The sequence below is a fragment of the Chelonoidis abingdonii genome, chromosome 20, assembly GCF_003597395.2.
Source record: "Chelonoidis abingdonii isolate Lonesome George chromosome 20, CheloAbing_2.0, whole genome shotgun sequence".
Lineage (NCBI taxonomy): Eukaryota > Metazoa > Chordata > Testudines > Testudinidae > Chelonoidis > Chelonoidis abingdonii.
In genome coordinates this window covers 18,721,097-18,738,204 of record NC_133788.1, presented here as the reverse complement: position 1 = coordinate 18,738,204, position 17,108 = coordinate 18,721,097, and the positions used below count along the sequence as shown (strand labels likewise).

Here is a 17,108-nt window from a genome sequence, read left to right as displayed (position 1 = left end):
AGATTCAAAGTCTTCAGATGGTAATTGAACTCACTCAAGTCTTCTCTGGGAGCTGTTGGATCCACGAAACTGGGGCAAGTACAGTATGTTAATATGCATGCCAGGATTTTCAGATATTAGAACTTAAGTGCAATGGGTCCTTCATCACAGGCCTGCAGAGAATCGAGGGCTACACAAAATCCACATTTTGACCCAACTAGTTCGGTTCCTCCTCCTGGGCTAATCATTGACTCTTTAGATATTTTTTTTAAGTCAAAGCTGCAGGGAATGAGGGTGAGATAGAATCAAACTGTCCCCCCCCACACACCCAATCCTTTGTGCTAATTAAAGCAAAATAAAGACTCCTGGCCCTGCAACCAGTTATGCAGTGCTTAAGTGTTTAGCACGTGACTTGTCAGCACTGTTCACGTGCTAAAGTTAAGCGCCTGCCTAACTGCAAGCTCAGTGCATGAACCTGTATTACTGGAGTTAACTGAAGGCTTTACTCTCGGTAAGAATGATGTCATCCCAGTTGTAGTTAGCCCTGACGTTAGAAAAAAATTGTTAGTGGTTTTAATTTCTTAGGGTGATCAAAATCTCCACTCAGAACTCCACGTGCATGCTGGGCTATTCAAATTTCAAAGGGGAGGAGGCTTCAGAATTTCCTACTCCCAGAAGTTAGAATAAAGTAAATAACCCACATGGAATCATGCCGAAATACTAGGAGAGATGAAAAACACCAAACTTGCAAAGCTTCTTAGAATATTTTTTATTGAAAGATGTGAGAGAATTCATCAAAAAATGAACAGATAGATACCCGAATAACCAGCACATTTCAAATCCTGTATATTTTTATTTTAAAACAAATATAGCGCACAGTCAGTGTGATATTTAAATTTATTATATTTTTTTTGTTCTGGAGTGAAAAATAAAAACCTGAGGTTTATTCCTGCATTTCCTATACCCCGCACTGTAAAGATATTTTCATTGGATTTTTTTCCTTGTAAGAGTTCATTAAAGAATTAAACTCCGATTTTAATGACTGAAAAGTGTATACTGATGGCACATGATTGTCCTAGAGAACAGGCGGGATAGGCAACATTTTAAAACACAGTTAAAGAAACCAAGATCTCCTTCAATCACAAAGAGCTAAATATTTTTTTCATTTACAATATATATGTTCATGTAAAATGAAAAAAAATTAAATGCGATGAGTTAAACTCTAAATATTATGTACACACCAATGTACAACTGAATAAATTAATACCAATTTGCATATTCTGGGATCCTTATAGCTTATTTACACAAATTTTCATTTATTTCATAAATATTTTTTTTCTGGTACACCGGTAGATTCCAAAACCACCATGTCACACTGCCTGTACCAGTTCTGAGTGTTGGTGGCCTTTGAAATCAGTGGTGGATGCAACAGAGCTGATGACAGTTTATTTCCATTTTCCCCCTGACAAATCAGGTTACACACATGTTCATAGTCACTAGCCTCGCCCAGAGTTATTATTTTCCTCTTAAAATTGCCTGTTTTAGGTGAGGAGGGGGGGTTGAAAGCATCTTCCTCCCTTCAGAAATCAGTCCCTATAGAAAACATCAGTCACCTTTCCCACAGTCTCTTTAAAGGAATGACTGGTACATTCTTTTGCCATCCCAGAAATTGCATGTGTTCTGGGTAATCCATTGATCGAGGAAGCTACACTGCAGATTGGAGTCCTTTTGCTTTTCCAGATGTATTTTGAGTCTAAACCAGGGAGACTGAGGAGGGGAGAGGATACTTGCCGTATTTTCTCCTGATTTGGGTTTAGGGAGGGGAGATCCTATCCATTATATTCTCCTGGGTCTGAGTGGAGAGTGGTGGGGAGAGGGGAAGGAATAGTCTCCCATAATTTCTCCTGGCTATGGGATATTTTGCTTGTGGATCATTCACTTGGCCTCTGCTTTGTCTGGGTGTCTGTATGGATCACACTTGTATCCCTGTCTTTAACTGCCTGCCCCCCTCCCCTTTTTTCCCTTGTTTTTTTTTTAAATAAATATTTATACTGTGCTGTACAAAATCCCAGTGCTTTTTAGCCCTCCAGGCCAGCATGTTGGCAGCTCAGAAAGTCACTTGGGGGACTCCCTGCCGGGTGACACCTCCCTTTGGCTCTCCAAGCAACTGACCAGTCTCTGAATATTCTGCAGTTCATTGATAGAATCTTTCAGGGAGCTTTTGGGAGAGAGGGAGCCCCTCTGGCTGCTGGATTTGTGCAAAGGGAGGTCTGGGAGGGGGCTGGATTCCCTGCTGCTGCTGGGTTTGGAGCCTTCCGAGCCTGGGTTCAGGCTGGTGGGCAGACCGGTGGTCAGGAGGTTGGTGCTGGGTGGGATGGTGACGGGGATCTGGTACGGGCTGAAGCGCAGGCGAGGGCGGGTGCTGCTCAGGAAGGGATTCCGGGACAGGGAGCTGGCCGTTGCCGCGCTGGTGGCTGGCAGTGCTGAGGCGGCGGCTGCTGCAGCTGCCATGTAGGTGTACGGATACGGGAAGAGTCCGCCAAAGGTGGGCATCGGAATTCCCTGCAAGAGAGAGACAAAGGAGGAGAGTTTTAAGAGCACCTGGCGGTGGGAACTGGCACCATCACAAGCTGGGGGGCAGGGGGCAGAATCCCAGGCAGCCAGAAAATCCAGGTGAGCCCCCCTGAGACCTTTGAAATCAAGGGATTAGAAGAGAATCTACTGCCAAGGTAACAGGCCAAGAGAGCAGACTCCAGGTGAGAGGGGTTGGCAGTTGCATCCAGTTTATTGGAAGGAGGCTGGGATGGGGAACCAACCAATGCCCCAGAGAAAGGACAGCAGGCCTGGGACCAGGGCATTTCATCCCCGGGACCCAGGAGGAAGTCCAAGTAGCCAAGCTCCTGTGTATCACTCCAAACGCAGAGCCCAAGAGACAGAAGCTTGTCTGTCAATTGTCTCTGCCTTGGGTGAGCTTCTCTGTCCTCTGGGAGCATAAATGACCTTCCGCCAGCAGCGCGAAATCAAGTCAAACTCATTAACTAATGGAAATGGAATATTTTCTTCCAACACTCTCACCCACTCAGCTCAGCACTTTCCATCCCTCTGGGCCAGGAGAGAGGCCATAAATTTGTGCCTCCTCTCTACTAATAAACATCTGCCACATATCAGATCCTGCACCCTTTCATTCTGAATTTCCCACTGCAACAATACATCCTCTATGCAGCAAAAGAGATTTAAACATCAGGGAACCATGAAAGGAATCAACCTGCTGAAACAGTCCGGGGCACAGAAACAATCCCCTCTTAATTAGGCTGGGGCACTGCTCAAGCAATAGGTAGGGATGAAGGTAACCGGTTGAGTTCCTAAAGGATCTTGTAATAGATGGGGAGAGGATCAGACCTGATAAATAGAAATGAAGTTAACTGGCATGTCTGCTGGGCAGCCTGGAACCCCTACCAGAGAAACACCTGTTCAAAAGCTAGAGCAGTACATCACAACCAGGCTCTGCCTTGAACGGGTCTCCACTAGGACATCAAAAGCAGCATCTTCCCTCTGGGCTGTAGCCTGTCTGCCAGGTCTGTGCATCTTCACACAAGTTTAATCACATTAATACACATAGTTAAGTAGGATCGCTAAATTAGACAGTTTAAATGACTTCTTGGTGTATTTGGGTTGGGCAACACACACACACACACACACACACACAACTCAGGATCCAACAGAAGAAGCCATTTTGAAGATGGCACAACCCTAGTTTTGGCCAATGGAAATAGGCTGGATCTTTCTCCCATTGAAGTCAGTGGGCAGAACTGGGCTCTTTCCACTTACTGGAGTTGCTCCCCCCCCTCTGATTTGGGGGGGACATAATGGGCCTTGAAGGCAGTTACCACCTCTAGCAGTGATCCAGCCTGCTGGGTTTGACTCAGGATTCACCCTGTTCAAAGCTAGGGAAAGGCACAGAAGTGGATAGGTGCACCCATAATTCCCATGTATCTCCTGTTTGCAACAGAAACAAGCAAGCAGCTGGAAAGTAATTACACTGCAAGGTCAGCCCGGGTTCCTCTCAGTCCTGGCTCCCTGCACATTATCGATTCTGACACACCCAAGGAGAGGCTGGAGCTAGACGCGTTTTATTCTGTATCAGTTCAATACCGCTCTAGCTGGGGATTTCAAAACGGGGTCAGGGCCGAGCATCTCTGCTGGCTCATGTGTTACCATTCAGATCTGACTGCGTCTAAACGAATTACAGTGTAACAGCGCCAAGGGGAGGGTGATATGAGCAATTATTGGCCGGAGACAAATGTCACTGATAGAAATCAAGGGACCCTCGGGTGGGCAGCTGAAGAGCGTTGCTCCTGCAGAGGAAAGCAGGTGATAACGCCACTCTCAGGCGCTCAGTCTCCCCTGTCTCCCCGAGGGGCTGATTTACTGTGTTTTCAGAAGTCCCCTTCTGGCTAGCGAACCGCGCAGAACTGCTCCCCGGAGAGCAGGATCCGAAACATGACCCTGCTTCACCCCGCCGCATTTCTCCGGCCCAGCCGGGAGGTATCCGAAGCAAGCAACGCGGCATCGGATTCAATCAGCGACCTGGGAGGGGGATAGTGACGGTAACAACCCAGCCTCCCGCTGCCCGGAGAGCCAGGAGACGGGGCGGGGGATGGCCTGGGGACACGATGAAAGCGCTGCCCCGGCCCAGCCATTGCTTTCCATGGCGAGCTGCTGGCCTCTGCCCTGGTACGAATCGAGGCGTGCGGGGAGAAGGGGCTGCCCCAGGCTCCGGACCCTCCCCCCCCATCTTAATGAGACGGGGGGGTTAACCGGGACAATGAAGGGGGGTTAAATACGGAGGCAGATGGGGATAAGGGGGGTGAAATGGGGGATACATTCGTGGGGAAGGAGTAGATCGGGGTCCGGGTTGAGTTTTGAGGGATGTTAAGGGGAGGGGGAGGACGGCGGCTTGTCCCAGCCCCTCCCGGGAGCCCCGCTTACCTGAGAGGCCAGCATGTGCTGGGAGAGGTGGAAGGGGAAGGGGGTGGTGCTCCCGGCTGCCCCCTGAGTCGAAGCCAGGGCTCCGTTCTCCAGCCCCCCGCCGGCCACCGAGGCCAGCAAGTGTCCCATGCCCATGGCGGAGAAGGCCCCGGGAGCCATGGCGAACTGCCCCGGGTGCAGGAAGAGCGGCTGCCCGGCGCCCAGCGGGTTGAAGAACTGCTGCCCGTGCAGGCCGGAGAGCGCCAGGCTCTGCAGGTGCCCGGCGCTCAGGTGCGGGGGACTGTCCGTCTGCACCATCAGGGGGGCGAAGGGCTCCTTGCTCAGCCCGCCGCCCTCCGCCTCCTTCTTGGAGGCGTCGGGCTCTTTCCGCCGCCCCTCGGGCTTGTCCTTCTCCAGCCCTTTGGGCTTCTCCGGGCTGGGTCTCTCGCGGCTGCGCTCCTCCGGCAGCCGCGGGCTGCTGCGCGGGCTGGTCTCCTCCGGGCCGGGGCTGGGCCCGCGGGCCGGCCGCTCCTCGGGCAGCTTCTCCAGCTCCGGGTCGCTTTCCGGGCAGGATTTCTCCTCTGCAAGGAAAGCGGGGGGGGGGGGGTGTGAAACGCGGGCCCATCCCGTGCCCCAGGGGGCGAGCACAGCTGGGGGCCCAAGAGAATCACCCCCAGTGCAGGCTGCCCTGCCGCTCAACCCCCTCCAGCCCCCTTTTATCACACACCCGTGGCAACCTGTCCTCCCCAGCCGTCCCGCTCTGCCTGGGTCTGTTTAAACTCAGCACTAAACTGGGGGAGGGAGGGTTGTTGCTAAAATCCCCACCGTTTTGGGGGAAAAAAAACCCTGGTTATTCATTGAAGAAATTCAATCTATTTTCGGGGCGAGGGGGGTGGGAGGAGAGAATCAGACCTTTATGAACTGGTAATTGTGAGGCACAGGGGATTAGCACCGCTTTGCCAAACAGGAAGAACATATTTGCTAAGGGTACCAAAATATATGACAGCATCCTATCAATTAGCTTCATCCTCACACTGGTCTGCCTAGCTCACGATGTGCTCTGCGGGTTAAAAGAAAGCAAAAGCCCTCGAGAAAGGAAGGAGTATGTGCAGTATTAGAAAAGAATGGATTCATTTATGGTAGAGCTAGACTGGGTGTAAATGCACCTTATGGACCGATTAGAACGGGAGGGGGTTGTTCAGATTAAATCACCAGTCACATGAAATAAGTATGGCATGATCTGTTCTGAAAAAGCACTGATCGAAATACACCTAATTGTGTAGAGGAAAAATAGTGAATTGAACCATATTTCCCTACAGAATAGATCATGCATGCAAGCATCTCTGTAGCCTGAGGTAGCAAAGATCCCATTTTGGCAGGTAACTGCACACATCCGGATTTAAATAATATCGGACTAGTTGTGATTCAGAGAGCAAAAAGTTTGAGGCAGCTTAAGTTAAATTCCTTGGTTTGAGGAATATATTAATTGCCGGTTTAATGGATTTAGCTGAAAAGCTCTTAAGAGGGCCAGGTGTGTCATAAACCCTGGTATTAGGTAAATCATATTTTTGCAATTTCATTAATTTTTGCAAGCCAAAGAGGCAGGCCTAAAATAGAGGAAAGGGATTTTTTTAAAAAGCAGCAACTCCACTGACAGTGTGTCAGTGCCACATATGGTAGGTGAAAACTACAATGAGAGAGCTACTGTGTTTTATTTTCATTTACTAGATGTAAGCCTCCAAGTTCAATCCCGATGTTCTCTCCTTTTAAAAATTAGGGATTGTCGTGGAGGGGGGTTAATTTATCTTTTGCAACCAGAGAAACCCTCCAGAAAGAAGTTCTAGAAGCCAGTAAGGCTTATGTAACATCATAATTACATTTATTGCAGCCTGTTGTTTACACAAATTTACAACAGGAAAATGTTAGAAGCTGTAAATAAGGTTTGCATTCCCCCCACCCCCCAGCTACATTTCTTCAGTTGTAACATTTGGTTGTGTTATACTGATCAACCTCTCTACCCCCTTCTCTTTTGGGTTGTGCAATTTCTTCCCAGTGGTCTGAACCCCGAATTTGCAATCAGTCCAAAGTGGGATGGAATTCACTCCACACCTGTTTTTAATCTGTATTTAAAAGCGGCACCTATATCATTGGAATGAGGACCCAAGACATACCTGAAATCTGACACATCAGGAAAGTTACTTAAATTACAATTTTTGAATCTATTCTTTTCTTCCTCATCTTCCGTTCCAGATCTGACCTACAAATACCTTTCAGTTCTAGTGGGTGGAAAAAAGTAATTTTCCAGTTAACAACCTTGGAGCCTCAGGTACATCTCTGTAAATTCGAAGCCATTCCTAGGAAGGCTTTAGGATGTAAATCAGATTCGAGTCTGGCCATTTTTGTTCAGAGAAGGCAAGAGAGAAAAATCACGGCTTTCCTCTTTTAACATGCTGAGTTCTGGAGTGAACTGTCTGTCTACCTCTGCTGCTGCGGTTGAGTCTCAGGGGACTAGGGGCTGTACCCAATGGGGAGTGAAGTGTATCGCGCACTGGGCCAGGGTCACACGAGGAAGCATCGGATTCGCCCCCGTCTCGGTCAGGTTTGCACTGCTCCTCATACATCCGCAGGGAGGGGAGAGTGAGCTGTTTCCTTCAAAAAGAAAAAGTCGTTACTGAACATTATCTCTGTGATGCATCTCAGGAGATACACTCATGGTTCGACCTTGTTAACGGGGATAGGGGAAGGTGGAATCGCTTCACAACACCCGTTGTAAATATTACTTCGGGCTAAACTAAATCCTCACTGAAATCTCTCAAGAAACTTCTGGATTTCAAAAACAAAGGGAAGGAAGAACGAAATATCCATGTTACCCACTAGACTAAAACATTCTAGCTCCGATAACAATTTTACCTCTTTTCTCTCCTTCCATTGCCGGTATCTCTGAATCCTTTTGCAAACGGGTTATTATCGATTTTAAGTTGGGTGATCTGAAAACAACAATAAACTGCATAAATTATCCTAGAGACAAGGTTTTAGGCAGAAAGGGTTAAAATAATCTCCCTCTCTCTCTCTCACACACACACACTTTTGGACTGTGTGGAAATACATGTCAAATTGGCCTTTAAACCAGCAACGATGAGACAAATATTAGTCATTAAAAAGTGATGGGAAATAAAAATAAAGAGCAACCTTGTAGCTTGGTCGCTTGACCTGGGCTAACCTCCAAAGTTCAACGGTGCAGAATGTCAGTGTTCTATTTAGGTTCTGTTTCAAAGGGTTTGAAACACACAGGATCCCCGGTTTAACACACCGCGTGCGTTATTAAAAATGATGCTGAGGTTTGGCCTGAATTATTAATAGAGCTTTAATGATAGGAAGTTATTTTTCACGGCCCCCTGGAGGGAAGATGGCACTAAACATTGCTGTGTTGGTTAAAAGCTATTCTTATCTCTCCCAGAGACTAACTTCTGGTGCTGGCGACATGAGGGCATTCAATAATTCATGCTTTTGAAATATGTCCCCTCGCTGATTGCTTTAAAAATGCATGTTTGATCTACTCCACATTATTTCTGTAAAAACAAATTGCTTAATCCCCCTTCTACTTCCCAGCTTTTCCACCAAGCAGGTTTTATTTTGTGCCAATATAGACAGCAGGGAAGAGACAGTGCATACCTAGCAAGTCCCTTTCCAGCCCTAAAGAGCCCCACACTCCACTCATCCATCTCCCTTAAACTGCACTGATCAGAAATACCGTCCCAGAGCAGGGTTTTATTCTGCAGAGATGAGCAGCCAGTGGCAGCTGGGGATACACGCTCCGATCTTGCAGACCTGCAGAGGGTGACTGGGTGGGTGTATGTGTGTGTCGGTTGCAGGATGGTTCACTAGTGCATGGAGCCCAGCAGAAAGAACCAGGCTGGAGCAAGTGCTGAGTTGCGTTGCGGTAGCTTGCGGCGATGCTGTAGCCTAAGTGTTCTGTAATCGATTGTGACTCTTCGCCATAAACTTTACGAGGGAAACAAGCCCACCAGGACCCTCAGACAGGCCTGTCAATTAACATCAGCAGCCGGGAGTGGAGGTGCCGGTCAGCTTTTAGGTGTGGGGGGCGAACCTCTTGGGAAAGGGTTGGTGGGGGTGTTAAAAACCGGTCAAGTCTAAAGAACAAAACCCAGCTAAAGCACTACCAGAATCAAAGGTTTCCCACCCACCTCCAAAGCTTTGCTTGCTGTTCTCACGTGAAAGGCTAACCCTGCTTAATCTGGAAAGATACTGAATTAGCCCGTCTTCTTGGTCGTTGCACTGTGCTCCTCAGCAAAGGCTGCCTTTAGAGGTAACTCCCTCCAACCGCTCTCCACGCTTCATCATTTCTATCTCCTCAGTATCTGAAAGCTACTGAGCAACAACGTTCGGTCCCCGTGCCAAAGAACCAAAAAAGAAAAGAAAAGAAAAAAACCCCAGGCTCCCGGGAGAGGGGGAAAGTGGGGTACTGCTTCCTCATGTGGGGGCACCTGTCTGAAATCTCTCCCTTCTGCTCTCACTCCCCCAAGCCCTGCCTCCCGATTTGTCGGAAGCCCGAGCAGCATGTTTCATCCGGCTGGCTCAGGCAGAAGCAGCAAACACGCACACACAATTCACTCCCGCCTTTGATTTTTATCTCCCCGGAGTTCGCAAACTCGATTTCCAAATAGTTGGACTTTTTAAAACTAACAACCGCGAGCTAAACAGGCTAATATTAGTAGGTGGCAGCAGAACGGGAGACTTATAAGGGCATTGGAGTCCTTGTCCAAATCCCATTGCTTGGATTCCTCCTCGGGGGACGGATCCTGAGCCCATCCTGAAGTCAGGGATTTCAGTGGACGCAGGATCGGATCCCTGCATCTGCTCCAGAATAAAAGGTTTATTTACACAACAACCCCCTCACCTTGTCGTTCTGATACGCGGTGACTGCTATGAAGTCCGTTTCAGGGAACACATAGGTCCGGAATGTGCTGTAGGGAAGCTTCAGGATGTCATTGGCTCGCACTATATGAAACCTGGGCTGGTACTTGTGCATGGAGTTCAGTATGGTCTGTGGGTTAGGAAAAGAACGAATGACTGAAATCCAGCAAATACAAACCAATCTCCCCTGCAGAATTCCTAGACCCAGAGCCTGCTATCAAATATTAAGCAGGATTCCCCCATTCATACCAGAAGGAGGGTTTTTTCCCCTGTTATAATAAGTCATTTTTTTTACAATCTGGCCTCTACTTATCAGGTCACTTGGAAGAAAAAGGCTTGTTGCAATTTCTTTGTAAATGCTCTTTAAAAATGTAGGCTGATGACTGCAATGATAAGAAGGCAAAATATCTCTCCCCAGATTATTACAATCCTGAGAATGAAGGGAGAGCCCAGTCTCCATTGCATATTTTCTAGCAATCTATATCAAATTATCTCACACTATGCAGAAGTGGGTTCACTTCAGTCGACTGCAACAGAAAAAAATATGTTCCCAAGTAAGCTACTGGAATAGCGAAAGGATTGTTTCACGCCACGATCCACGTGGATTTTATGTTTTAGATGAAGATATTACAGATGAACAAGCATTTGCTCCCCAATCAGGTGTCTGAAACTGTCGCCAGTAGTCAAAGCAATTCTGTATTCCTTATTTTTTTTAATTTTAGAGCATTTGGAAATATTTCTAAACCAGAATCACAATTTGAAAGAACAGTCAAATATGCATTTTAATTAGCTTAAATTGCTCTGAAAAAGAATACAATTGTTGCGAATTCTAAATTCTTCCCCCCCTCTTTCAAATCACACAACTAAAGTATTTCTTGCCTGTTCTTGATGTAATAACTTAAATGCGATATTACCGAAACAAATGTGTTGCTAGCTGGTGAATTCTTAATTATTGTAAAATACTATTGTCCAAGTGGCTAAATAATTGTCACTTCATTTTGCTGTAGAAGGCAATAAAAAAATTTTTTTTAACCCCAAATAGTCACCTGCTGGTGATCTGTCAGATCAACGTTATATTGATGTAATCTAGACGGGATTTATAAAGGAAATGGTGCAAAAATTCCCATTCAGGCTGTAAATCTGCATTCCTTAAAAATAAAATTCATCCCTTCCATGACCAGATGGCACAGACTAAACCCTGATCTTTTCGATTTAATACCCGCCAGCCTTTTGAGAACAACACACACCAAAAATATTTAATTGATGAAGAGGAACCGTTAAAAATGGTAGATCACACTAGCTTCCCTTGAATAATAAAAAGCTATTTTTGATACTCTCTCGCTCTTGATTTACACTTTGCATTCTCCAAACAGAGCACCCTGTATTGTCAAACGGTCCAGCTCTTGTCCTAGCTAGAAAAAGTAATCTGGATCCTTATTCACTCCTCACCTGAGAGATTTTTCATGCCTTCTATTGCCCATATTGCTGTTGGGTGCAGCCCCCACCCACTGTTGAGTGGGCGCTGACTGCCTGTGGCATGGATTGACTGACAAACCACCATCTCCAAATCCCAGTTAATTACCATATCAAAACCATAGGACGATGAACTTTCCCTTTATCGCCCCAAATGCTTGTCCAAAGGCTAAAGACAGCTTGTTTGTTAGCTCTGATTCCCTCCCTCCGCGCCCCCCTTCACCGGGCATTAATGGAAGAATAAACATCTCTCTCCCTGGTTCAGATCCGCTCTATGCTGTGGATATTTGCAAATTGCTAAGACACTTCGATTTTTTTTTATCCACTAGGCGAGGAAGATGATCAATAAAAAAATAAATAGGAACGTTTGATAGACTTTAAAAGATGCTTCTCTGCAAGGAGACTCTGCTTCCTGGAACAACAAAATAAGCTTTCCATGCTCCCAGAGAAACTAAGTACAGGTGGGTCACTTCAGGCATTTATCAGCTGAAATGGACCAAGACCGGTTTTAACCAAGATCCCCGAGATACTGAATTTTGCAGCTGACACCCAGCCTTGCCCATATGCGGGCAGGCATCTCCTTCAGTTGCACCTGTAGGGCATGGCTTCTCATTTTGCTACCCTGTTGCCCTCAGACACCTCGTACCTTCCATTTAAGGGGGGGTGATTCTGCATCCAAAATCAAACCAAACAGGGTTTTATGAAATGACCCTCTATTTTCCTTTATTGCTCCACCAAAAAGTCAAGTGATCAAAAGGATCCTTCACATTGAAAACCTCTCAGAGATCGCAGTCTCCCCCGACCTTATTTCGGCAACTGTATGGAATCCCAAATCATTTTTACAGATGTAAACCCTCCCACCCCCCACACACACTTTCTCTTACACACCGTCCCAGTCTGGTCTGCCAAGTAAATTGCCTTGTAGTCCCGCAGTTACAAATGTTAGAGCCATTATGCAATTACCCGAGTTTATAATGATGACACTGCAGGCAATCTCCTAACCATTCCAGCTCACGTTTAAATCCAGGAGGGTTTACAGTGAGGGAGGACTGGCAGGATCAGGCCCAGTGAAGGAAACTGATCGGGCATATTTTAAGGGAGGAAAATGAGTTGTAAAAGTACATTGGCAGTCACCCGCGTGAGTCAAACATGAAGCAAACGGTGTAAGGATTTAAATCCACAGTGACGTGTTCTTAAGAGTTCTTCCTTCCAAAGCTGATTTAAAAAAAAAAATTCCACTTATTGTTATGGCGCAGAGCCTGTATCCCCCTGCTCCACACTGTTTAATGGGGTTTACAACATGGTTTTCAATAACTCAGCCTGGCATTGAAATGGGGAATATGGCAGAGTCCTCTGCAAATTACAAAACCCATGGCATCTACAACATGCAACCACTTCCATGCACCCTCAGCCCAACCTTAGACATTTGAGGCGGTGAAGTTAGCATGTGCCTAACACGACAAGACGCCTTTCACGTTTACAACGTGTCTGAAATTCGCAATTCATACCGACTCAAAGGCCCAAGTGAACAGGTTGGGGGGGGGTGTACGCACTTACACACATAATCGACACGGCGATTAATCTTAATTAAGAGTGATGGATCCCATGCATTTTAAGGCCCGCCATGTGTGTTATGAATTAAAATGTCATGATAAGAGCTGGTGATTTACTGTTTACAGATGATAAGCGCACATTCAAACTGCGCTGTCTGCTGGGGGAAATATGTTGCCTATTTCTAACGGGGACAGTTAAATTCATGGCACAGGCACCCTCGTTTTCCTCCGTTTTGGTAAGAGGTGGGTTCTTCTGGGTCTATTTTTAGCGAGTACATAGGAACCTAGTAAACGACAATATCTGATGAGTAAGTTCCCAGAATTTTGACGCGGGTTGGCTTTTTCAAACAAACCCCGGTGATCGATAGATGTCTTTTGAAATGTGCCCACCAGAACTATCTTTGTTTCCCTTTGCTCCTTGGTGAAGATAGCAGCTGGTTTTTGTGGGTTTTTTTTTAAACAACCCATGTATTAAGATGCAGTTTCTGTCTCATCCATGCCTAGCTTCCCAGCTGTCCTTCAGATGCACAAACATGCCACACTTAAAGGGCAGCTAGCGAGACATTCGTGGCAATGCCAAAAAGCTCCCTGCACCAACACAGCCCGCCCTAAAATGACCCCCACAGCCCCCTGTCGAGGTGATACTTACAAATCCGTGCTTGTCCGAGATGTTATTAGTGAGCTTGAGTTTGTGAAAGGCAACAGGTTTCGCCATCCACTGCTCCCCTGTGGCAGGGCTGTCCGGGTGGATGTACATACGCTTGGGCATCTCTGGATCCGCTTTCCCGGCCACCATCCAGCGAGAATTGTGGAATTTATACCGGCAATCATCCGCAGCCACTATATCCATTAATAAAATATACTTGGCCTTCTTGTCCAGGCCGTTCACACGCACTTTAAACGGGGGGAACATTCTCCTAAGGGAATAAAAGACAATAAGAGAAAGAGAACGGATTCGTATTAAAAATAACCCGAAGCACTACAGAGTTTGCTCGCTTTTGTTACAAAATACGAGAAGAGAAGCAGCAGCAGTGTCTGAGACCTATTGATCTGCAGGCTGCGGGCACTGTGTACCCCCAGCCCTGTGTCTCTCTCTGGGTTTGCATCCATTGTGTGCCCACTGCTAAGTAAACTGGAAATGTTGTTACACTGTAAAGTCTAGATCCTGGGCCTCCGCTTTCAAAACCGCAGAAGTGAATTTTTAAAAATTAACTCGCACCGAACTACCAATTCGGAACAGGTCTGTGGTCTCACAACTGCTATGAAAATCAGACCTTCTTGTAGAGATTAAATCCTGGTTCAGGGAGCCTGTACCGGTCTGAAATCTACGTCCTGGGCTCTTCTGAGTTTTGTCATGTTTTTAAAAAGTGCAGACACCGGATTTGTCTCTCTCCCCCCTTTAATCTAACCATTCAAATCTTTACATTCAAAGTTTCGCCTCATTCGCATGACAGAAAACGAGCAAAAAAAGGTCGAAATCTCAACTTGGATTTCTCAGGAAATTGAGACTAGAGATCAAAATTCATTCTGGATACATGTTAAAGCAATTTCCTTCCCCTAAAAAAACCAATACCAAATATGTTCACGGAGCAAGTTTCTAAGAATTTGCGAAAACAATACCAACGCTGAATGTATAAATACCCTACCTGTAAAATAAAAGTGAGCTAATGCAAAGATTGAAGCCAGAGATACCTGGAGTGTGTGGGTGGGGAGATGGGCTATTGCAAACCTATTTTTTTTATGTTTATTTTTCAAAGGGACTGTTAATATTTAAATACAGGTATATGGAGGGGGAAAGCCAGCTCTCGATATTGGTCAGTCATGCAGTGAAGAAAGTGCTGGAGCACCACATATACCAAATCGTTTCCACGTTAGGAAATTGAACAAGTAGAAACTACACCAATTTAATCTGAGGGCAAGGTGTTCAATTGCTGCATACACACTGGATTTGGAATCTTGCTTCTTTCTTTTAAAAAAAGAAAGTGGGGGAGAAAATCCACAAAGTCCAAGCCACCCCCTAGCCCTCTATTTCTTATTTGTATTTCAGTCACTGAATCAGATTTTGTCATCAGCAGCTTCCTCCCACCCTCGGGGGGAAAAAAGGTAAATAAATAAAAATAACTGAAGAAAGAAAAATCCTCAATCCGGTTTGCGGGCCCCTTAATCAGTGAAATCGACTCATCCTGAATGTGGCTTCTTTTAAAAAGCATCGAAGTCACAGGTGCAAGGAGGGGGTGGAAGAATGGGGGGGTTGTATCACTTGTAGTGGCCCTTGTGCAGCTACCAAGCGGGGTGTGTATTGGGGGAGGGTGTTCATACCTTCCTGACTTGGTGATCACCATCTCTGTCCCCAACTTGTGAAACTGGTCCCAAAGCTCTTTGGCTTCCAGAGTCACTTTGGGGTCGTCCTCGACCTCCTCCTCCGGCTCCAGGCTCTTGAGAGACCGCAGATGGGCTGCCTGGTGATGGTGCCCCAGGGCCGAGACGTGCAGACCGGCTTCTGCCGCTCCAGCCAAAGTAGGGTCGGGGATGGGTTTCGCCAGCGCCGCCGGAGGCAGAGCCAGAGCCGGGAAAAAGGACGGCTGGGCGGCCGCTAGGAAAGCTGACATGGGGAAATCGGCTGGTCTGGGAGCGTGGAACGGGTGATAAGCCATTGCAGTCCCTGTGAAGGCTGGATCTCTCATCGGTGCATCCACAAAGCCAGGAGAGAAGAGGGGATCCCTCGCCCTGGTGCTGGCCCAGCGAAGAGGAAAAGGCAGAGGCGGGTGAGAGCAGCTCCCGGCGGCGGACACTCCCCGCTTGCAGCTGGAGATAGTGGTAGCTCCTTATATTTTTTTGTTGTCGTTGCAGCGAGGCGAGCGGGAGCTGGGCTCAGTAAAGTCCTTCGCTGGACTAAAATAGAAACCAAAGCCGAACCGCGGCTGTGGCCCGGAACGACGCGGGGCTTTCAAAGGGCTCCCCACTGCAGAGAATCTGGCGGGGGGGGACGGCCACCACGGCGCCCCCGGAGAGTCAGAAAGGCGCGCGATCCGGATCCACCGCTGGTCAGGCTGTGCTAGGCGAAAGGACCCGGAGTGGAATGGTTAGATCTTGTCCTGATCTCTGTAAAACTGTGACTATCTCACATGTCCTTCCTGCGCTGATCCCCTCGCTAATGAGCCAAGCCCCCTTGATTGCTGATTTTACGCGTTTCAGACCAATTGTGGATCTCCATAGGCGTGGTTTTGACAGCTCCGGCCAAGATCTGGGGTAAGGGGGGGGGGAAGGGAAAGGAGGGAGGGAGGAAAAGAAGAAAAAAAAGGTGTCGGAAGCACCGGCAGTAAGAAAACATGTCAACAGAATAAAATATTAACCAATGACAGAGAAAAGTGCTCGAAATCCCACCCCCCGGCTCCTTTCCGCATACCGGGTCAGCGCTGAATTTGCTGCCGGCGGGGAGCGCTTCGCAGGCGGGGAACTGCTGACAGAAGCACCGGGGCAGCCCGGAGAGTCGTGTGGAAACCTCAGGAGAGACAGGAGCTAGCCCACATCAGAAGTGCAAAGCAGAGCGCGCGCGCGCACACACACACACAGCTTCGCCTGGGCGGGAGCAGGGCAGGAGCTGCACAGATTAAAAAGTCATAGATGTGGCGCGGGGGAATATTACGTGTAAATGCGCCGTAGGCATCTACAAGCGGGCGTGTGCCCGTGTTTTTTTTGTGTGTGCATCGACAGGACGGTGTGCGCACACATCGGTGCTAAGATAGTGCGTGTGTATATACGCCTGTGTGTGCTAGCAAGTTGTGTGTGTGCGCGTGATGTGTGTACAATGACAGAGAAATCTGAAAGCGACCCTGTCCCCCCCCCCATGCAATGCAGTGATCAAGCTGTATTGATTTAACGTGCCTTGCAAAGGGCGTGCTGGCTCTGTGCTTTAAAGTGGCTTTTGACTAGCAGTTCAACACCTGGACTCTTCTTTGCAACCCCCTAATTTTATAAGAAGTAGAGGGCGGGCGGGGGGGAGAGAGAAACTCTATCACTCCAGCCTTACGCCAGATACTGGACACTGAATCTAGGTGGGGCCCACCACCGCGAGCGGTGCAGGCCAATCGATGCAACTGCGAAACGCTGCTGAATTTAGCAGACCGCGAAGGGCGTCAGAGCAGGCAACTGCGAGGCACCGGGAGGCTTGAACTATTTGGGGGCGTCCGCGCGGCCCAT

The 17,108-nt window shown here is 47.6% G+C and overlaps 1 protein-coding gene across 1 annotated transcript; it reads right to left on the bottom strand.

Annotated features, from left to right (window-relative positions):
• Positions 1-733: 733 nt before the first annotated feature.
• On the bottom strand, positions 734-16,149 carry TBX2 (T-box transcription factor 2). The gene is made up of 7 exons (XM_032779314.2): positions 15,228-16,149; positions 13,558-13,825; positions 9,866-10,012; positions 7,858-7,934; positions 7,427-7,596; positions 4,969-5,528; positions 734-2,541 (listed from the first exon to the last, which is right to left on the bottom strand). The coding sequence occupies exons 1-7, from the start codon at positions 15,590-15,592 to the stop codon at positions 2,095-2,097; spliced, it is 2,034 nt and encodes a 677-aa protein (XP_032635205.1). The 5' UTR covers positions 15,593-16,149; the 3' UTR covers positions 734-2,094.
• Positions 16,150-17,108: the final 959 nt, after the last annotated feature.